This window comes from Aristolochia californica, unplaced genomic scaffold (assembly GCF_029961685.1).
Source record: "Aristolochia californica isolate CCGP_79_NKW_82.1479 unplaced genomic scaffold, dmAriCali1.0.hap1 SCAF_5, whole genome shotgun sequence".
In the NCBI taxonomy this organism is placed as follows: domain Eukaryota; kingdom Viridiplantae; phylum Streptophyta; class Magnoliopsida; order Piperales; family Aristolochiaceae; genus Aristolochia; species Aristolochia californica.
In genome coordinates, this window is record NW_027182214.1 from 9,830,608 (window position 1) to 9,853,835 (window position 23,228).

Below are 23,228 nucleotides of genomic sequence, written 5' to 3' on the forward strand. Positions count from 1 at the left end.
TTAACTTGAAATGCTTAATTTGCACTATCAACTCACTAACTTAAGTGTTGTTATCACCAAAATCAAGGACTTGAGTCAATCGAGGTCGACCGACTCCCCTTTTTTTATGATGACAAAACTTAGCATATAGAAAATGAAAGTTCTCTTAACTTTGTACATGCATGTTAATTTACTCCTCATAAATTTATGCATGCATAGTTTTTTTTTTAATGTATTCCTTTTTATTTTAAGCTTACTTCCCCTTATTTTGTTCTAGGATTTTTTTCTCCCTTTTTTTTGTCATCCATAAAAAAGATAAAGAGTACAAATAAAGGATAAATAATGACATGGGGACAAATAAATCTTCATTAATTGTGATATGTCATTACCAGTTAGGGTATCGGTTTGATTTACAACTGTTGTTTTATTCATGTAAAAAACATCAAAATGTACCAAGAATAAAAAAGAGATACAAATATAGTCAATCCTATGTCAAAAAGAGCTATACAATATAAACTAGGGCCCTGACACTACTCCTGAGATGGAGGTGGAGGTGAAGGTGGAGGAGTAATATGTTGAACATACACTATGATGATATTGAAGAGCAAGTATGGAGGAGTCTTACATGACTCACACAGACAAAAGTCTCACAAAGAAATAATTAATATGGCATAGTCTAACATGAGTCTCATGGGAGGAAACCTCACATAAGTATTTTTATTTAGAGGAATTTCATTATTTTAGTCTTCTATTTATGATGTAGTTATTATTTTTTCTAGAACTTATCTTTATGATTTAGACTTTAGGTATAATTGAGACATTAATCTAATTCTACTTATTTATACTATTATAAATAGAAGATCATTGTAATCAATTAATAAATCAAGCCAGTGAATTATTTTCTTCTCCAAAAATTCAACATGGTATCAGAGCAGATTCACTAAAATTTGTGTTACATCAATCTATAGAAACAATGTATTTCTCTCTTCCAATTTACGTTTTAGTTCAGTTTAGATTTACCCATCAAAGAGTTTTTATTCATTGTCAAGTGGTTCCTAGGACGTCATTGTCTTCATCTACATTTCTTTTCACCTCCTTCTTTTCCTTTAAAAATACATATTTTTGTTCTTTTACTGCACAATCCAAGATTTATCCCTTTGTACAACATCGAAGACTCCAAATACCAGACAAAACTCCAACACTTGCTCAATTCTACCATACAATATGAGAACCATTTTTTGTCATTCTATTTTTAACCTATTACCTATGGTTCTATTTAATCTTTGCGATTCTATTTTTGACCTCATGCAAAAACTTCATCTTTCATCATCAAAATATATGTTGGTTGCTTCAAGGGGAAGAATTCAGCAATTTTTCATTCGAATTTTGGCATGTGATTGAGAAACATATTCTGAGTATTATTGCATTAGGAGTCCACATTATTTTGACCTAGTCTTCTTCCATTAGAACCATGTAGAATTTGATTCCCCAAGATGAAGTTAGATTTCTCCCGTTAAGCCATGACCCTAAAACGATTTACAAATCTCTTCCACTAAGTTGATTCATAGTCTCCCATGACAACTTTGATTCCCTCTTGAGTCCGATCCAAGGAGGACTTTTTCAGTCCCAGTATTGTTGCATTAGGAGTCCACATTATCTTGATTTAGTCTTCTTCCATCAGAACCATGTAGAATCTACCAATCTGTCATGAAGTCAACAAAGCTTCATGCAATAAGAGTTCAATTCTGATAAGTCTCAATGCCATGAGTATCACTTTCCTCTACCAAAGGCCGATGTTTTGAATAGTAAGTGCAGAAAATTTAGAAATCCAATTTACCCATTTGTGAGGAAGGCAACAACCGCCATATGAGCAGTTGAGCTATTGTTGTCTCAGTAATTAAACTTGAGCTATTGTTGCTTCAGTAATTAAACTTGATATTTTGTTATCTAACTGATTAACGTGAATTTTATACGCAATCCTATTTTCTAAAAGAAACAGAGTTGCATCCTCAAAAGGTCCAAGAGAAGCAAGCTTTGAGTCGTTAAGCAGCAGTTCATGAAACTGCTTCAATCAATTTCCATTTATTGTTACTGTGATTCATGTCTTTTTTGACATGGTTTAGAAGCTATGAGAGACCATAATTCAGAACCAAGTAAGCGGATGCGAGTATGACTTTTGCATAAAATAATTTTTGCAATTGCTCAACAAGTAGTCCCACTTCAAGTAGGACTTCATAGCCATTACAATTCCTTTATTTGCTGCAATAGAGGCAAAAACACTTCCAACTGAGTAGAATATTGCTCCAAGTTCAGAAATTAATTCATATTTTTTTCTCAGCAACTACTACTATGGACCAATCATTAAGACGTGCTATGTTTCCTTTTCCTCCCTTCTCCTTGTCAATGAGTTCTTTATCTTCTACATTGTCATCTAAAAAAATTGAGGCTCACCCTCTAGGAATTCCTTTGAGGTCATACATGGTCCAACTTATTTGTCAAGTTTTATAATTGTACTACTGCAGTCTTCCCTAAATTTCAGAAAAATGCCACTTTTTCATTGTTTTTCCTCTAATATTTCTTCAATTTATCATTTTTCATCACTTTTGAAGTAATAGCTAGACCCACTACCTACAGAGTATAGGAGTCTACCCAACATCTAGCGTGAGTCAAATCCTTTTATACTTCAGCCAAGAGGTGGTTTTCTAAGCTACCCTTAAAAACTTAGTATTTTTATGCCTAAAATTAGGCCTTTTCCACCTTTGAGTTTGAGGAATTTTCATTTTTAGATTATGACCGCTTTGACTGGTGTATGGAGTTTTGTCGTACATCTAGGAGTGATATTTTTCTCCCATATTTGTTTTATCGAAGTTGGGTTCTATGTCCTTTTATCCCCAACTTGTGGGAAAGAATTAAAAGAAAAAGTAAAAAGAAAGAGGTATTTTATTTTATGTGACAAGGATTATCAAGTAAGGGTAGAACAAAAAATGAAGATTTTGCATCTGTGAAGAATTTTTTTCAGTCAAAGAAGAACGAAGACCAAATTTTTTTTCCTTGCAAGTTGAAGTTATAAACTCCAACTTGAGGGGAATTGCTGAAGAGCAGGTACAGAAGAGCCTTACATGACTCTCGTAGAAAGAAGTCTCACAGAGCATTTATTAAAGTGGTGGAGTCTAATTGTCGTCTCATGGGAGGAAGTCTCACAGAAGTGTTTCTATTTATAGGAGTTTTAGTTATTTTAATATTTTATTTATGTTACAATTGTTTAATTATTCTAAATTTATCCTTAGGAGTTAGACTTAGGTTGTAACTAGGACATGGTAATTTTATTGTAATTTGAGTCTACTTATTTATTCTACTATAAATAGATGTTCATCTTACTTAGTTAATCAATAAAGTGAGTGAATTATTTTATTCTCCATAAATTCAACAATCCAAACCCTATTTAAAAAATAGGGTTTTGCAAAAAAATATGTTTAACTTTAATTTCACTATTAGTAGGGGATACTAACTCTTCGAGAGGAGACTTTTTAATTCAAACCATGATCCCAAGGAAATTTTCAGAAGCAAAGATCTCGAGCTTAAAATATGAAGACATTTTTTTTCTGGCATTGATGACAAACATGGATATTAGTAGCTTTTTGTTTATGTGTGGCTGGTTCAGTGGTTCTATCCTAGCTCCTATGTTTTTACCTTATAGAAACTTGGATAATTCATGTGTTTAACATGTCACATTGTTATGAATGTGCTTGGTTCCATGGGAACCACTAAGCCAATGGCTTTTCAGTTTTATTTCCACGACAACCTTAACCCTATAATAGCTTGATTTTATTCGTGGAAGTTGTTCATTTGAAAATTTCACTAGAAGTATAATAATGGTCTTTCTCTTTGATGAGTTATATTATGTGATGTTTTTTAATTATCTTGTTGAAGAGTTCTAAAAAATGTACAAGTTTGTTTGTTTTCCAAAATCACTTATTTGTATCAATGGTTACATGGGGGGTTTCTTATGTGAGGTCTTGGGTTCAAAAATATCACTGGGGATATAGGGTTGTAGTTTACTTGTATAATCAATATTTATTAAAAAAACTGCTTTGGAGTTTGTGAACTGCAATTTCTGCTTGATCTTGGGTGAAACACCCTATCTTTTCCTTTGAATAGTTTTGGGATTTTATTGCTTTTTGTTTGCTCGTTGGAGCTGTTGGACAATGAGTTGGGTTTCTAGTCTGGTTAACCATGTCATGGTGTTTATTTCTCAATCATCGGGTGATATATTACCAAAATTGATGACAACTACTGGGTCACATGAGGATCTTTTTAAGAAGGAGATTACTAAGTATGATGGTATATGTGAAGAATGATTATGTATGTCGTCCTTCAATTGGAAATGTTCATCCAAAAATAGCAGTTGATGATAACTATTAACCCTATTTCAAGGTAAGCTTTACACGAACTATTATTTATGTGTTTATTCATTTAAAAGAACAATTATATTAACTTTCAATGTGCAAATTTCAGAATTACATTGAAGCAATTGATGGTTTATCAAATTGCAATGATGAAGGGATTGAGGAAGAGGATCCAGTAGAACTTGTCGGGGATGATATAATATTTGGACAAAATCAAGAAGAAGATGAAGATGATTTGTAGAAGCTAATTAACAATCTACAGTCTCAATATCAGGGAGAAGAAGGAAAAATGAACAAACTGAATTAGCTAATCATTTTTCGTAACAATATAGCAGCTCATATACATGGGAAAATTATGTAGAGTACAATAGTTGATTTAACATGACCAATTTGTTTTTAAATAAAAAAAATTTTAAATTTTGTATTTGACATTTTTATTTTACTAAAAATTTATTGGATAAATATGGTAATGTGTGAGATTATTTATTAACTCTCATTTATTTTCCTGGAAAAGGCACTAACGTATCTATTTAATTTTCCTTGATTTTTTTTTTAAAATTCTATTTTATTTCCTAATAAGGCACTAAATAGTTTTTTATCTTAAGGTTTTTTTTTGGAAATTTATATCCTAGGAAAATCAAGGAAAAAACATTTCTAGCTTTTCCTACGATATAAATTTTCAACCAGGGGCACTAATAGGGCCTAATAAGATTTCATACTAAAGGTTTCAAGGAAATGTTTATCCTAGGAAAAAAAATTTCTTCCTTTTTTAGGATATAAAATGTCAAGATATAAAATGCTTAAGGGCTAGAAGTTCTGCTTAGAAGCATCAAAATCATATCTTGAATATACAACGAAAAGTTAGATAAGAAAACTAGCTAACAACAATTAGGGAAGATCCCATTTTCCATATTATCCAATCCAAAGGGAATTCCAAAAAATATAAGTGGAATAAAAGCTGGTAAGGCAAGCAAAAGGAGCTTTCTTCATAGACATGCAAGTGAATTACCTAGTGAAAGTAAAGGTGAAACTGAATTACTTTTTTTTTGTGTAAGTGTGCACAAAGCAAAATATAGTGAAAAGTATATAAGAAATTAATTAATAAAATAATTTAATAGATTTAAATTTTATAAAATATTTTTTATTTAAATTTTCTATTAATAAGTTAAGAAATAGTTTAACTTGTTAAAATTAATAAATAATTAATAAAATAAAATAAATTTATATATTTAATTATATATATATTAAATATTTAACTAATTTTACCTCTATAATACCCAAATGCTTAATAAAATTGTTACTTTTAATATCTAAATTCTCACTCTTAAAATATTGATTAAATATAAAATTAAAAACCATAAGTTTATGTAAATAAAAAAGAGGGTATATTTTTAAATAATTTTATAGATTTAATTTTATAAGATTGTTTTATTTAACTAAAATAAAATATATTTTAACTTGTTTTAAATTAATAAATAATTAAAAATAATGGCATTAAAGAATATGGAGAGTTCTTTCTAGAGTACAAAGGCGGGAGAGAGGAAGGGCCATTGGCTCGTGCACGGGGAAGTGAAATCGACAAAGGGGGCTATTATCACAAAGATCAAATTAAAGATTTTCTACTTGTACGTTTTATAGGGAAGAAATGATGATAATTGCATTGTTGTGACCTGAATTGAGTTTATCCATCCATTAATCAAAAGTATTACCATTACAACCCAAACATAATTGAAACCACCTCTCTTGTGTATTATTATCCCCATTTTATTAGCAAGGAAAAGGAAATAATGGCTAAATTATAGTCAAATAAGGGTTTCAAAACTGAAAGACAACTCATTTCAAGCCTCGACTTCGTAGATTTTTATAATACAAAAGAAATGAAATAAATCATAAAAATTTTGCGTTTTTATAAAGAAATCAGTTGATCTACTATGTTATTTCTTAAAAGAAATTTAGACCGAGAGCAAAGAAAGAGAAACGAAAGAAAATCCATGAGAAAGAGTAAGCTGGAGATGAAGAAGACTGAGAATCGACAAGCTCTGCAAGTCACCTTTTTGAAGCAGAAGAAGGGACAATTCAAAAAAGTTGAGGAACTCTCCGTTCTAACCGGTTTCTAACTGGTGGCGCTCTAGTTCTCGTCGTTGCCTGATTTCAGCTACAATTTCCAGAAGTGTTGGGACTTGGGTCATTGTTGTGTGGATTATTGTATAGTAGAATGTTCACTATAAGTTCATTTTCCCTATTATCCAATCCAAAAAGAATTCCAAAAAGTATAAGTGGAATACAGGCTAGTAAGGCAAACAAAATAAGATTTTTTCAGTCCTGACTCTCTCTAGTGACGAGGACTCTATATAGTGCACTTTGAAAGTGAATTACCTAGTGAAAGTAAATTACTTTTATATGTTAGTGTGCGCAATAAAAAAGTATGATGAAATGTAATTTTTTTGTTAGCTTATAGTAAAAAGTATAGAGGAAAGTATATAAGAAGTTTATTAATAAAGTATTTCTAATAGATTTAACTTTTATAACATATTTTTATTTAATTTTCCTATTAATAACTTAATAAAGATTTTAAATTGTTTGAATTAATAAATAATAAAAAAATTAAATTAAATTTATTTATTTAAGTAAATATATGAAAATAAAATACTTAACCAAATTTTACTTTTATAATGCCCAAATGCTTAATCAAATTGTTATTTTTTAATATCTAAATTGTCTCTTAAACTAATAAATTAAATATAATATTAAAAATCATAAATTTATTTAAATAAAGAGAGGGTATTTTATTACACAAAATTATTTTTACATAAAAGAGGGTATTTTATAACATAGTTTTATTTAACTAATTTTTTTATAATATCCAAATGTTTATAAAATTTTTACTCTAAAATATCTAAATTCTCACTCTAAAAATAGTCATTAAAAATAAGGAATTTATTTTCATCTAACCATTACAACCTTAGGACCCAGATTTTATCAGCAAGGAAAGGAAATAATGGCTAAAATACGAATATCGTTGATAGTCAAAACCGTTGTATTTCAAAACCGTTGTGTCTGTTAGGACAACAAAGATGATAATTGGGTTGTCGTGACCTGGATTCAGTTTATGCCCCGAGTTTACGATTACAACCCTGGGATTATTAAAACCGAATCTCTTGAGCAAGATCCTGTCAGTTATTATCCGGATTATATCAAGGCTCAAACAAGGGTTTCAAGCAACACTGCAAGACCACTCATTTCCGACTGAAACACTACCCGGCTTCCTAGATTTTTTATCACACAAAATAAATGAAATAGACGGTAAAAATATTTTGCATCTTTATAAAGAAATCAGTTATTTCTTTAACAAAGAGAAATTTTCAACGAGCGTAGAGAAAGAAAAACAGTGAAAGAATGGGGATGGGAAAGAGAAAGCTGGAGATGAAGAAGATTGAGAATCGACAAGCTTTGCAAGTCACCTTCTCCAATCGGAAGAAGGGACTGTTCAAGAAAGCTGACCAACTCTCCCTTCTAACTGGCGCTTCCGTCCTCGTCGTTGCCTTCTCTCCCGCCAACAAGCCCTTTGTCTTCGGAAACGAGGGTTTGTTGTAGCGCTATCTCAAAGGCTAGACGAACATCCCAGAGGCAGTGGAAGATGAAGATCCCTTTGTCTCGTTGGACAACATCGACTTGGAACAATGCACCCTTGATGAGCTCAAGCTTTTGATAGCCAATCTGGAGGAGGAAGAAACCACGATACTGGCGCTCGCGGATGAATTGAATGCGACCAAGGAGGCCTCTGGGCAGCAGTTGACGTTGGAGGCTGCACCTGTTGCTGTAATTGACGGAGTGGAGGCTACCAAACTGCATCACGATCTTGAGATATTTCTTATGGATACCGAAGAAGAAGGAAATACCTCATCTGAGATTTCGCTATCATCGGAAGATTTCTTTAATGATTTGCCGCCACTGGATGTCTCCAACTACTACCTGGATTCATTCCAGCGTTGATGTTGGGTTTTTTTAATTTTTATATTGTTTGATTGCTCACCATTTTTGGGTTCTGGCACTGTATTTCTGTGTTTGTCATATTTGGTTTTTTATTCTGTAGAGAGATGATTATACCTTATTCTAATTAATTGACTCTCAAAACTCTCTTTGGGATTGAATAATAATTCTTGCTCATTTTCTCCCTCTTTCACCGTTTAATTCTTCTTTACTGCATTTACTTCATGGTGGCTTGTGTATTGGGAGTGGATGTAGGCTTTTGTAAATCTCTTGCTCGTCCATTTGGAGACTAGAAGAGATGTAAATTAGTTTATATTTTTCTTAAATCAAAGGTAGAAGACGATTATTAACCATAAAACCTATCCAAAAATCTAAAGTCCAACACTAGAAATTGCATCAAAATGGACACCAAAAATAATCGACCTATCTTGCACAAATTAAAACTTGTATAGGTACTGGGAAAGATCTGGACAACCAGATTGATCTTGCAGACTAATAAATTGTTGCTTGTCCTCTCCTATGTCATTGTTCATTTTACTCACTTTAGCTCCCACTTAGGTCCAACAAGTGAAGACTTTTGTGTGGGGAAGAAACAAATAAAACCATCTTCATCCACCACAAAAACCCACTGAATTTCATGAAGGAAAAGATAAATTTAAGGAAGGGACAAAGATAGTTCTTGCAAAAACATAAGAGATTCTAAAACAAACAAAGGGTTATATTGTTATTTCATTAAAAACAATTTATTTTGAAATACTTTTTATCTATCTATTTCTAGCTATATATCCATATTATCTAATCTAATATTTACGTTAATGGAACAGGGGTCAAGTTTTTCTCAGAAACTAACTGAGACCCCGCCCCCCTCAGCCTCTTAAACAAACAGGAGTCAAAAGATAAGTGGAAGAGAAGCTCGTAGAGAAAATCGATATCATTAGACGGAAATCTATATTTTGGCACTATCTTCCGCCAAGAATCTCGATGCATGTCCAAAGGTGAATGAGGATTTTTACAGTAAAACGCTCTATGGAGGAGCAAATGAAGATAAATACATCTCATGACATCAGTAATCCTCAATCCTCTTTAATTCTGGGAGCATATGCAAATCTTTTGCTAGCTGGTAGGAATTTTTCGATCAAGGCGCGCAGTCAGGCAAGCTCGAGCAATTCGACTCTTGCCTAACTGCTGCGAAGACTTTACTTTGCTGGTAATTTTTCCATTTGCGGCCTTATTTCAGCTACAATTTCCATGACAAAGGAGTCTTGGGACTTGGCTCACTGTTGTGTGGATTATTGTAGAGTAGAATGCTCATTGTGAGTTCCTTTGTCCCTCTGCTTTTCATCTTTCTTTTGTTTGTAAGACTGAAGAGAGCTCTTAGATTTGACAAAGATTCAAGTATTTAATGAATAAAGACAATTATCAAGTGATTGTTTGGGATTTCCTTTAAAGTTCAAAAGGCTGAACAGAAAAAGAAATAGAGAACCAAGGCTGCAAAGCAAGAGAAGTGTACGGAGTAGGATATTTTGAAGTAAGAGGACTTTCTTTCACCTCTCTTTATGTTCTCTTTTTTCTGGTTGCGGGGAGAACCTTCAATTGGATCAGCAAAAGATACACCATATGCGTCGCCGGAGACAAAAAACCCACCGGATTTAATAAAGGAAAAGAGAAATATAGTACTAAATCCATATACTAAATTAGGGCGTCTAATTCCTAACATCATACACCAGTTAAAATGGACATAGTTTAAAATACATTCCGTTCAACTTCAAAGGTGGAAAAATAGCCCAACTTTAGGGCGCAATAAAGAGACTCCTCACTTTCGCAGGATATCTTAAACAAAAAAACCCCTTGGGTGAAACATAAAAAAACTTGACTCAATCTGAATGTTGGGCACACTCCTATACTTTTTAGGTAGTGGGTTTATATGCATTTATGTAAAGTAACTTTAAAAAACACAATTAGAATAATGTTCTTTGAGGAATTACACAATGCAGCTCTTCATACTTACAATTAAGAAAAGGCATTTTTAGACCAATAGATTGATAAAAAGTGATCAGGTTTACTCAAGACGGAGATCAAAAAAATAATTCCTCTATTGACATGATAATTAAAAAAACTTAGAAAAACCCCAATAAGAAAGTTTGGAAGTAGAACATAATAATGAAAACTTTCTAAAAAATAGACTTCTCAAATAAAGCAATTACTTTTTAACACAACTTGACCAATTTGCAAAGAAAATATTCAAAAGATAATATATGGAATGAGAGATGTTTTATGACTAAGATTTGGAATTTAGAATGAGCAAACAAGGCTTTCTAATTTAAGAATTTCAGACTATGTAAAAAAAGGAAACTAAACTCTTAATGGGAAAGACTTCTATTAAGGAAACTAATGTAATATGAGATTCAAAAAAAGAATTTTTTAAGAAAAGATACTCAAGTTGGTAAAATCTTGAGTAGATTTTGAAAACAATTAGGAAACTCAACCAACATTAGCAACTCAAAAAGTGAGGCAAAAAATGTAGCTTAAATTCAGATCTTCGCATGCAATAAGATACCAACATGATCTTTGATTATTTCAATGTGGATATCTCTCTATATAAAGATCAGATTGAGAAACGGTTTATTGGGATAAGAAGTAGACTCACATAAATTTCTTTTGAGATATAATTCTCAATCTAGTTCCTCAATAATGTTGCTACAAATTATTCAGGAATTTGAGGATTTCTACTACTACATAAAACTTTTCTGTTGTTTGACCTTTACTGCTTCAGATGACAATTTCTCTTTCTAGAAAAATCTGATTTCAAATATTCTTTTTGAGTCGGAAACTAGACTTAAAATATATTTCCAACATTATATAATTTTCTATATGAAATATACAGTAAGAGAGTAAAAAATCCAATGAAAAATAGGGATTTGAAAGGAAGACTAAAGGGGAAAATGAGAAACTCCCCCTTTTTTCTTTTCTTTTTCTTCTTCTTCTTCTTCTTCTTCTTCTTCTTCCTCCCCTTTTTTTCCATCTTATTCTCCTTTTTCATCTCAAATCTTTGCCCACTCTGATACCATGTTGATTTCTAAGGCCAACACTTAAATACAAGAGATCTCAAGGGAAGGAGACAAGAAAGGAACTAGCTCTTGGAAGAGAAAAGAGAAGAAACCATGAGAGAGAAAGAGGAGGAAAAGAGAGAGAGGTGTAAGGACGAATTTGAGTCAAGAGGGAAAGACTTGAATTCTCTACCCCACGCATTGAGGTTGTGTTTAGTTATAGGAAGGTCCTTACAATTGACTACAAATAACCTCAAGACTACATGCTTCAAAAGGAAAAATACATAAGAGGGCATACACTAGCTTACATATTTACAATTCTATGTCATCTCTATGAAATTTTTCCTTATTTTCTAGCTATGCCACCCCTACACATGTGAGTGTCTATTAACATATACCAATTGTTAGCCCAGGTGGTGTCTCAAGAGGGGATGAATTGAGTATAAAATTAAAATTTAAGTTCTTGAAGTACAATTAAAATAAAAAAAATTATTCATATTTAGAAGCATATGCACGCAACTATTAAAAAGTAAAGATTTTTATTTTTTATGGTCCCCTAGTGGTAATTACCACCTAATTTGTTAGGAAGAATTCATTATCTAGTGCTACTAAAATAATTGCAAAGAGATTTTAGACTTTCTTTAAGCCAAGTGTAATACCCAATTTCTCCCCAAGATATTTTCTACAACTAGATACAGGCTCTAAGGGCCACTCTCCTTCTAGATTCAAGGTTCTAGAAAACATTTGAAAAGAAAGCAAAAATTTCAACAAAAAAAATAAAAATGTGAAACTTACACCTTTCGTTTTAGAGAGAGAGCCAACTCTCTCTCTCTAAGCCTCTAATCCTTTAACCACGGGCAATAAAGTATGTGAGTTTGTTAGAACTAGGAATGCCTAGAGGTAAGTAGAGAATTTGAAAAATATGGTACATTAAGGTTTTTTCTCATACAAAGGGTAAAATCAGAATTTTTGGCCCAAAAATATTTATAAAAGGCTTTGGCATTGCAATAAAGGCTCATCCACTACTTTGGGATGAATTTGGGTCCCTATTTATAAGTTTTGTCGCAAAACTAATTATTTTTTACCGTTATACAAAATGTTCCTCTAGAGGTATAATCAATCATACATTTTCGTTGGTTGAACATTTGATCCTGTCGCCATATTTTAAATTCCGTGAGGCCTAATGAGAGATCAACCGTCAATCATGTGTTTATACTGAAATGCTTGTTGTATTCTTGATGATTTATCATATTTTTAAGTCAATGATTGATATGTTAATTTATCATGTATGCAATAAAGTAATAAATATGGATAATTCAAAAGAAAAATAATTAATTATTTCTAAAACATTTGTATGAGATTTTAAAACACAATTTTTAAATCAAAACATAATTTTACCTACGAATTAACATTTTGTTACTTTTATCCTCTTACATAGCTACAGTTGTTGAGATCTTCAAGTCTTCGTACTTCCTTCTTTGTAGCTTATAAATAAAGCAGGTTGGATTAAATAGGGTTCAAATCAAAGTATATTTACATCAAATATCAATTCATTAGCTTATAGCGAAGTATACACCATGGGTTTAGCAATGCTAAATTGCAAGATTTCTTACATGGTGTACTCATACTGGTTGCTGCAGTGTGGTCGATCTCACCCTGGAGAGCAGATGTCCAATGCACTGTCTATGGCAAGAACCAGTTGGGTATTGCCGTGGGTGTTGCTCATGTTTCCTGGCTCAGCTTTCTCTCATATTCCGAATGCCACTTCGCTTGCAAGTAAGCCAGTGATCTCCAAGGAGGGAGGGGCATAATGGCTAAAATAGGAATATCGTTGTATTTCAAAACCGTTGTGTCTGTTAGGACAGCAAATCTCCTGGATTCAGTTTATGCCCCGAGTTTACGATTACAACCCTGAGATTATTAAAACCAAATCTCTTGAGCAAGATCCTGTAACAAGCTACTGCAAGACAACTCATTTCCTACTGAAACACAACCCGGCTTCCTAGATTTTTTATCACACAAAATAAATGAAATAAACGGTAAAGAAATCAGTTGATCTGCTCTGTTATTTCTTTAACAGAGAGTCTGTTATTTCTTTAACAGAGAGAAATTTTCAGCGAGAGCAGAGAAAGAAAAAAAGTGAAAGAATGGGGATGGGAAAGAGAAAGCTGGAGATGAAGAAGATTGAGAATCGACAAGCTTTGCAAGTCACCTTCTCCAAGCGGAAGAAGGGACTGTTCAAGAAAGCTGAGCAACTCTCCCTTCTAACCGGTGTTTCCGTCCTCGTCGTTGCCTTCTCTCCCGCCGGCAGGCCCTTTGTCTTCGGAGACGAGGGTTTGTTGCAGCGCTATCTCGAAGGCTAGACGAACATCCCAAAGGCGGTGGAAGACGAAGATCCCTTTGTCTCCTTGGACAACATCGACTTGGAGCAATGCACCCTTGATGAGCTCGAGCTTTTGATCGCCAATCTGCAGGAGGAAGAAGCCACGATACTGGAGCTCGCGGACGAATTGAATGCGACCAAGCCGGCCTCTGGGCAGCAGTTGACGTTGGAGGCTGCACCTGCTGCTGTAATTCACGGAGTGGAGGCTACCCAACTGCATCACGATCTTGAGACATTTCTTATGGATACCGAAGAAGAAGAAGGAAATACCTCGTCCGAGATTTCGCTACCGTCTGAAGATTTCTTTAATGATTTGCCGCCACTGGATGTCTCCGACGAAGATTTCTTTAATGATTTGCGGCCACAGGATGTCTCCAACTACTACCTGGATTCATTCCTGCGTTGATGTTGGTTTTTATTTTATTTTTTATACTGTTTGGTTGCTCAATGATCCAGCGAGCTCGTTAATCCTCGTCCAGTATATCTCTGCTGGTATCTTCATTATTCTCATCAATCCAGTAAATCTCTGGGAAGTTGCCTCCGAGCCAGCACAGATTACTGAATATTTCTCGACTCTTCGCTGGGCTGTCCTCTATCCCGTTACACGCTGACATAACTTGCAGGTTCATCGCCAACCTATATCTTTTATTGCCTCTGCTGGAAAGTCATCTATCCTGTTACGGATTGATCTCTCTGTTCCTATAATTGATGTCTATCGTCAATCAAGCATCTCTGTCAGATTGGTTTATTTCCGGAAGTTCGCGCTCTGTCTCTGCTGGCTCACGGTAATCGGGTGGTTCTCGTCCTGTTATTGATGTGGCTTGATTTATTTTTCAGAAATTTTCTTTCACTCTGCTGCTGAGTTGCTGTTCCGCTCATGCCAGCGCTCTCCGAGGAAGACGACCGACTTGACGAAAAGACGCATTGTTGAAAATTTTTATTTTTCCTAAGTTAGGAAACTCATCGCAGGTTTTGAGTATCGCGCCGAACTGCGCCTGTTCTGACCCAACCCGAAGATTTCGCTACCGTCCGAAGATTTCTTTAATGATTTGCCGCCACTGGATGTCTCCGACGAAGATTTCTTTAATGATTTGCTGCCACTGGATGTCTCCGACTACTACCTGGATTCATTCCTGTGTTGATGCTTTTTTTTTAATTTTTATACTGTTTGGTTGCTCAATGATCCAGCGAGCTCGTTAATCCTCGTCCAGTATATCTCTGCTGGTATCTTCATTATTCTCATCAATCCAGTAAATCTCTGGAAAGTTGCCTCTGAGCCAGCACAGATTACTGAATGTTGCTCGACTCTTCGCTGGGCTGTCCTCTAGCCCGTTATACGCTGACATAACTTGCTGGTTCATCGCAAGCCTATATCTTTTATTGCCTCTGCTGGAAAGTCATCTAGCCTGTTACGGATTGATCTCTCTGTTCCTATAATTGATGTCTATCGTCAATCAAGCATCTCTGTCAGATTGGTTTATTTCCGGAAGTTCCCGCTCTATCTCTGCTGGCTCACGGTAATCGGGTGGTTCTCGTCCTGCTATTGATGTGGCTTGATTTATTTTTCCGAAATTTTCTTTCACTCTGCTGCTGAGTTGCTGTTCCGCTCTGTTTGGATGCCAGCGCTCTCCGAGGAAGACGACCGACCTTGACGAAAAGACGCATTGTTGAAAATTTTAATTTTTCCTAAGTTAGGAAACTCATCGCTGGTTTTGAGTCTCGCGCCGAACTGCGCCTGTTCTCACCCAACCCGGACCGAGCCGTCATCACCCAGTGACCCTGCTGCCCCAGCTTAAGCTTCCGTTATGCAGAGTTAACTCTCGGACCGACACAACCCGGTCCAGTTCAACTCGGTCCGATCAACCCGACTTGGCCCACTTATTTTGTTGCCTCAGTTATACGTGTCCAGATCCTGAGTTCTATACCTATTTCTTCTGTGACTCGGCTATATTAGTTTGCTAACTGACTCTGCTCGACTCGATCCTTTTCTCCAACAGGATTATTATCTTGGATTATTCCTCGGTTTTTACATATTATTTTGTACAACTTCCTTATTTAGTGATGGACTATCTGAGGATTATTTTATGAGTCTTTTTTGAAGATTTTCATTGTTTGGTATGTGAAATTGCGCTTAAAACCATTTTAGCTGCTGTTATTATGTCTCTTTGGCTGAGACGTTATTATTGAAGAAGGACTTCTCAGTTGCTGATTTTTGTCAGTATTGTTTATTCTAATGAAGAAGAAATCACATGGTGGCCCCATAATATTATCTTTTGGGTAATTACCCATTACCCCCCTTAATTGGCATTTATTACTCCTACCATTTGAGAGTCGGTGTCCTGTGGAGGGACACTGTGATGGAAGAATTTTCTTACACTTATGAGCACTGCGTATAGACCCACTACTTACAGAAGATAGGAGTGTGCCCTTCATCCAACATGAGTTATGACTGGAGTATAGAGTGATATCATACGGCTTGGAGTGATTTTACTCTCACTTATCTTATGCCAACTGGGCCTCATGGAAGAGACCACCAACGATAGGGAGTGTTAGAAGATATAGAGAATTGTCATTTTATATGAGAAGATCCTATACACCATTAACAGTAACTTGGGAGTTCTTGTTCTCTCACCACTAGCTTGAGGGGGAATGTTGGAAGATGGACCAGGCCCACACAACCAAGGCCCATAGACCTAATGTGTTGGAAGATGGGCCCAAACCCAAAAGACCAAGGAAGGCCGACACATCCAAGAGATATAGAAGATGGGCCCAAACCTATAAGACCATGGAAGGCCCACACATCCAAGAGATGTAGAAGATGGGCTCAAGGCCCATAGACCAAGGAGAATGCCCACATACCCATACAACGATGGCAAGATGGTAAATAAAGAGACATCTCATAGAGATGGCATTAATGTAATTAGGTTAAGTTCCAGGGGCATTATTGTAATATTATAGTTTAATTAATCTATAAATTGAGCTTAGGGGGAGGGTTAGGATAACAAACCCAAAACCTCTTCTTCCTCACATTCCCAATGGGTGTCTCCCTCTTTTTCCCCATGAGCTAAATCCATGGAGTCTTGAAAATCAACAATTATAATTCCTGATTTAATTAAGGCTAATTTCTAAATATACCTTCTTAGATATCATTTTTCTTAATTAATTGAAATTTGAATGCGATAAAAAATTAGGAATAAATTTCTTCACTTAAACCAAACTTTCTCCATTCAAAATTCAAAAATTGAACTAGGAGGAAAGACACAAGAGATTCTCCTAGCTACAAGTCAAGTTGAAGGAAGTTGATGAAAATTTTGATTTTATTTCATCCTAGTTTCCCATTATATTGTAGACCCAGAATCCATTTGAGAAAGAGAAAAGTTGATGTTCTTGGATTATCAGAAAGAATGATTGAGTTGATAATAAAAAAAAATTCTTGGAGTTTAACTTTATTATATCCCTCGAAATGGTTCAAATCCCATATTAAGTAGCCCAAGCTGGTTGGCATACAACCATATATGTAGAAAGTTTATGTTTAGGGTATTTCTTGGAATTAACTGTTGCTTGTCGAATTGGTGGTCCAGGTGGCATGCTTAGATATTCTCCCAAATGCCTTTGTCAGGTTTAACTACCCCAAACTACAAGTTGTTTCCACTTGCACAATTCATTGACCTCATATCTTTTGAACTTGGATCTTCATTAAAATTGAATTCAGCTATTTCCTTGTCATTGGCTCCTCCTACATGCGGCGGTCTACGGTTCTCAAATTCACCGAATTAGCCGCAAGGTCTTCTGAGATTTCATAGCATGTAACTTGGTTAACCATCCCTTCTAGAAGTTCCCACCATAATCCCACTAAACCCTTGACATCATTAAAATTACTTTTGTCATCTTTGCCTTACCTGTCCCCCTCAAACATTATTTGAGAATTGTTTTTGTCATATATGCCTTACTTGTGCCCCTTAAAGCATTAATGAGAATTACTTTCATCATCTATGCCTTACTAGCCCCCTTAAAACATTTAGCTACTACTCACTACAATTGTAGCCCCTTCAATGACCAATGACCCTCATTCTTGAGGTTCAACTATAAAGTGGCTACTCATGGAGGTAAACATAGTGGGAAAGAAATACTCTACAAATAGAGTAGCCGTCCTTAAAACGAAACTTAGGACTGATACAACATGATTAGGGGTTGATCATGTAAAAAAATCTCCTTGTTGGAAGACACCTCAAGTGGCATTAATGTAATAACATTACCCACATCAACGAGGTGGCACAAAGACTAATTAAATGCTCTTCTCATAAAAATGATACAATAGTGTAATTAAATAAAATGATATATATCTACATATCTTTTCCTTTTGGAAGCTAGTAGCCCTAAGGGCATTGTAGTCATTGAAACCTTCCTTTATAAACTATAAATAGAGGCTCAAGGCAAGAGGTAGATCATCAAGTCTCCCCTCTTCTCTCTCAAATTCCTCCTTAGACTTATCTCTCAAAGTCTCTCCCTTTCTCCTCTCCTTGGCCGTCCCTCTATCTCTTCACCTCTCTTCCTTCTTCCTCTCTTTTTCTTCTCCTCTTCTTCTTCCTCTCCTCTCTCTCACCCTCTACTCAAGGACCTTATCTTGGGATCCTAAATCCAACATGGTATCAGAACAATGGGTTTAGGATCTCAACACCAAGGTGGTGATTAACCAAGTTCTATCAAGCTTCATGTATTGTATGTTGATGAAGATTCTACTCAAGAAAACCAGCCTATCCTATGTAACGGGCTTACATGTTGTAGGAAGATATGATGTAATTAGGATATCATTTATGTAATTAGTTTATGTTTCTTGTGTCTTCTTTACTCTTACTAGGGTGACTGGTATAATTATAATATTATATTTTTATCAGTTATAGATAGAGCTTAAGGGGAAGAGTTTGGACACATGTCGAGAACCCCATTCTTCCTCCTCTCTTATCCCCAATGTGTGTTCTTCTTCTTTCTCAATGGAGTCCTGAAAAATCAACATTGTACCAAAACATTGATTTTCAGGATTCATAGCTATAGTCTTTTAGAATTCCAATCTTTCTATCTACTTGGAGCTATGGTCTTTTAGAATTTCAATCTGTAGTATAAATCTATCAATTCCTTACATGAGCTCATATGTGCAGAGGCAACTGGAAAGTCTAGGTGCACAACGTGTAGGCCTTGAAGACATGCTTAAAGAGATGAAAATAAAGGTGAGAAGTTATAGCTTAAAGGGCCAAATTTTATGCATTACTTGCTCTCTTGTGGAGGTGTAATCTATCTGCGAACCACTCTTATTCCGAGTGTTATTGAATATGCTTTTAGTTTGTAATTAGTACATTGTCATGATTGCTTATGCATATTTTTTTCACAAATGTATTTACATTTTTTATGTTTTTATGAGAGTCATAGGTTCGTGTTATTATTGATTGTCGTCCTTAGGAGCTTTATCTCTCTATTAAATTCCTCATTTTATTTAAAATAAAATATTATAAATTAAAGGAGTTATGTTTGGAAACAGTTACCTAGAATGGACATTCTCTTTTATTCAAGGAAAAAACAACACAAAAGTTGTTTCTTCCTTGGTAGCTTATGAGGATCTTTTATTGGACTTTCTTGAATAACTCTTTGAGAGGAGTCTTTTTAATTCAAACCATGATCCCAAGGAATTTTTTAGAAGTAAATATCTCGAGATTTAAATCTGAAGACATTTTTTTATGACATTGATGACAAATATAGATATTATTGGCTTTATGTGTAGCTGGTTCAGTGGTTCTATCCTGGATCCTATGTTTATGCCTTCCCTACAAAACTTGGATAGGCCCAATTCATGTGTTTAATAGGTCACATGTTATGATTGTGCATGGTTCCATTGGAACAACTGAGCCAATGACTGTTCAGATTTATTTCTAAAACAACCTTAACCCTGTAATACCTTGATTTTGGTTCATGGAAGTTGTTCATATGAAAGTTTTACTAGAATAATAATGGGATTTTCTCTCTGATGAGTTATATAGTGTGATGATTTTTTAGTATTTCGTTGAAGATTCCTCAAGAATGTACAAATTTGCTAGTTTTTCAAAATCATTTATTTTTATCAATGGTTACATGGAGGGGTTCTTATGTGAGGTCTTGGGTTTAAAAGTATCACTAGGGATATAGGATTGTATGTGTATAATCAATATTTATTAAAAAAAACTGCTTTGGAGTTGTGAAGTGGAATTTCTGCTTGATCTTGGGTGAAGCATCAAATCATTTCCTTTGAATAGTTCTTGGATTTTATTGTTTTTTGTTTGCTTGTTGGAGCTATTGGGTAGTGAGCTGGATTTCTAGTTTGCTTAACCACAAGAAGTATATACATTTCTTTGTTCTTGATGCTTACTTTTCAATCATTGGATTATATATTACCAAAACTGATGACAACTACCGGGTCACATGAGGATCTTTTCAAGAAGGAGATTGCTAAATATGATGGTATTCAAGAAGAATGATTACCTCCTTCAACTTGAAATGTTCACCCAAAAATAGTTGGTGATGATAAGTATTATCCCTATTTCAAGGTAACCTTTACACGAAATATTATTTGTTTTTATTCATTTTAAAGAATAATTATATTAACTTTCAATATGCAAATTTCATAATTCCATTGGAGCAATTGATGGGTTATCAGATTGCTATGACGAAGAGATTGAAGGAGAGGAACCATTAGAAGTTGTTGGGGATGATATAACATTTGGACAAAACCAAGAAGAAGATGAAGACGATTTGTAGGAGCTAATTGACCACCTACAGTCTCAAAATCAAGGAGAAAAAGGAGAAATGAACAAACTAAATTAGCTAACCATTTTCGCAACGATATAATAGCTCAAATGTGGGACAATTATGAAGAGTACAATAGTTGATTTAACATGACCAATTTATTTTTATAGAAAAAAAGTTTTTAAATTTGTATTTGACATTTTATTTTATTGAAATTTATCGAATAAGTATGGTAATGTGAGAGATTAATTATTCACGTCATTTATTTCCCTTGAAAAGGCACTAACAAATCTATTTAATTTTTCTTGAAAAAAAATAAATTTTCCATTTTATTTCCTAGTAAGGCACTAACATGTTTTTATCTGAAGGTTTCTTAGAAATGTGTATCCTATGAAAAACATTTCTAGCTTTTTTAGGATATAGATGTCTAACCAAGAGCACTAATGGGGCCTAAGTAGATATGTGTTTCCAAGAAACATTAAGACAATGGTCCCTCCAAACGTATTTCTACTCTGAAATATTTATTAATTTTCTCATCACCTAAAGTGGTGATGAGAAAATATATGCAAAAATTGATTAAACTAATGTTAAAAAAAATTGATGTAGTGAAATATCTAGCTTCGATTCAACCCAGGTGAACTTGATTTGACCACCATTGACCTAGTATGATATCATCCAAAATTTAAAATAAAATAAAATAAAAAATTGACCAGGGAAGCTCTCTTCCTATTATCTAGTTTTAAGTAGTAGGGAGGTGAAGGCTAGGGGTGGCATCAAGCCAAGCCAAGCTCGAACCTGCATATGTTCGAGCTTGGCTTGATCTGAATACTTTGAACTTGAGCTCAGCCTCGAGCCTAAAATTGGAATCGAGCTCCAACCAACATTTAAAACTATAAAAAATATAAAAAAATATATAAAAAATATTGTGATGAACTTAGTACTATTGAATTGCAAGCTATTGTAGAATGTGTCCTAGAGTTTGCAATGGAGCATACTAATGTATAGTTACCAACTTAATAGACCAAAAGAAAGAACAAACACCTCCACCAATAGTGTTTATTCCATTGGTAAACAACAACATTAGATGTTGAGGGATAAAAAAGGGTTGAACGATCGATCGTATTTGAGGTAAATAAGAACAACTATCAACTAACTAAAGAGGGAATTGACGAGACCTATTAGAGTTAAGGGTATTTTCATAAAAAAAATTATGCTAACAAGTTGGCTCACAAACTAACAAGTCGAGCTTGAAAATTCTCGAGTTTGGATTGCTATACTTAATGAGACTTATTTCTAGTTTGAGCTCGAGCCAAGCTCAAGAAAAACTGAATTGAGCCGAGATTTTTTCAAGCCAAGCTCGAACGGTTTCCGAGTCAATTTGGCTTGGTGCCACCCCCAAGTGGAGTCTTGCCCCACCTCTTCTGGTTTTCTTTGACTATTAGAAAATAACTAATCAAAACCGCCTTTTTAATCTGAAAGTTTTTGAAATGGCGAGATATAAAATGCTTATGTGCTAGAAGTTCTACTTAGAAGCATCAAAATCATGTCTTGAATATACAAAGAAAACATAGATAAGAAAACTAGCTAACAACAATTAAGATATATCTCATTTTCCCTATTATCCAATGCATAAAGAATTCCAAAAATAATAAGTGGAATAAAGGCTAGTAAGGCAGCAAAAAGGAGTTTTTTTCATAGTCATGCAACCCTAGTGATGAGAACTCCAAAGAGGGGGAGGTATATTAGAAATTTATTAATAAAATATTATAATAGATTTAATTTTATAATATATTTTTTATTTTATTTTTTATTAGTAAGTTAAGAAAGATTTTAAATTGTTTGAATTAATAATATTAAAAATAATAATTATATTTATTTATTTAAGTAAATATATCAAAATAAAATACTTTACAAATTTTTATTTTTATAATGCCCAAATGCTTAATCAACTTGTTACTTCTTAATATCAAAATTCTCTCTTAAAATATTAATTAAATACAATATTAAAAACCATAAATTTATTTAAATAAAAAGAGGGTATTTTACTATACAAAATGACTTTTATAGATTAAATTTTAACATAGTTTTATTTAAATAAACTAAAATATATTTTAACAATTTTAAATTAATAAATAATCGAAAAAAAATATATTTTTTAATTAAATAAATAAAATTAAAATGATTAAAAAATAATAATTTTTATAATATCCAGATGTTAATCAAAATTTCACTTTAAAATAACTAAATTCTCACTTTAAAAATAGTCATTAAAAATAAGGAATTTATAAAAAAATAAAAATAAAAATATTTAACGTATGATTATTTTTATAATTTCAAAATTTTACTTTAAAATATCTAAATTCTCACTCTTAAAATAGTTATTAAAAATAAGTAATTTATCAAATAAAATTGGTATTTAAAATTTAATAGATTTAAAATTTATTTTAGATAGTTTGATTTGTTTAAAATAAAATAATTTTAACACCTTTTAAATTAATAAATAATTTTAACACGTTTTTAATTTATTAATAATTTTTAAAAATAATTAGTTATTTAACTTAATTTATCAATATAAATGATAAAACTTACTTAATTATATAATATCCGTATTGTTAATTTTTTAATAGCTGCTCTGCCCTCTGTTGCCAAAAC

At 33.6% G+C, this 23,228-nt stretch overlaps 2 protein-coding genes across 2 annotated transcripts; both read left to right on the forward strand.

The window, feature by feature from the left end:
* Positions 1 to 6,316: 6,316 nt before the first annotated feature.
* LOC137965232 (MADS-box transcription factor 5-like) lies at positions 6,317 to 7,635 on the forward strand. Its single transcript, XM_068811589.1, has 3 exons — positions 6,317 to 6,494; positions 6,741 to 6,808; positions 7,450 to 7,635. Exons 1-3 carry the CDS (start codon positions 6,317 to 6,319, stop codon positions 7,633 to 7,635), a joined length of 432 nt encoding a protein of 143 aa, XP_068667690.1.
* Positions 7,636 to 7,781: 146 nt separating this feature from the next.
* Positions 7,782 to 8,378, forward strand: LOC137965233 (agamous-like MADS-box protein AGL61). The gene is made up of 2 exons (XM_068811590.1): positions 7,782 to 7,968; positions 8,011 to 8,378. Exons 1-2 carry the CDS (start codon positions 7,782 to 7,784, stop codon positions 8,376 to 8,378), a joined length of 555 nt encoding a protein of 184 aa, XP_068667691.1.
* The last annotated feature ends 14,850 nt before the right edge of the window (positions 8,379 to 23,228 follow it).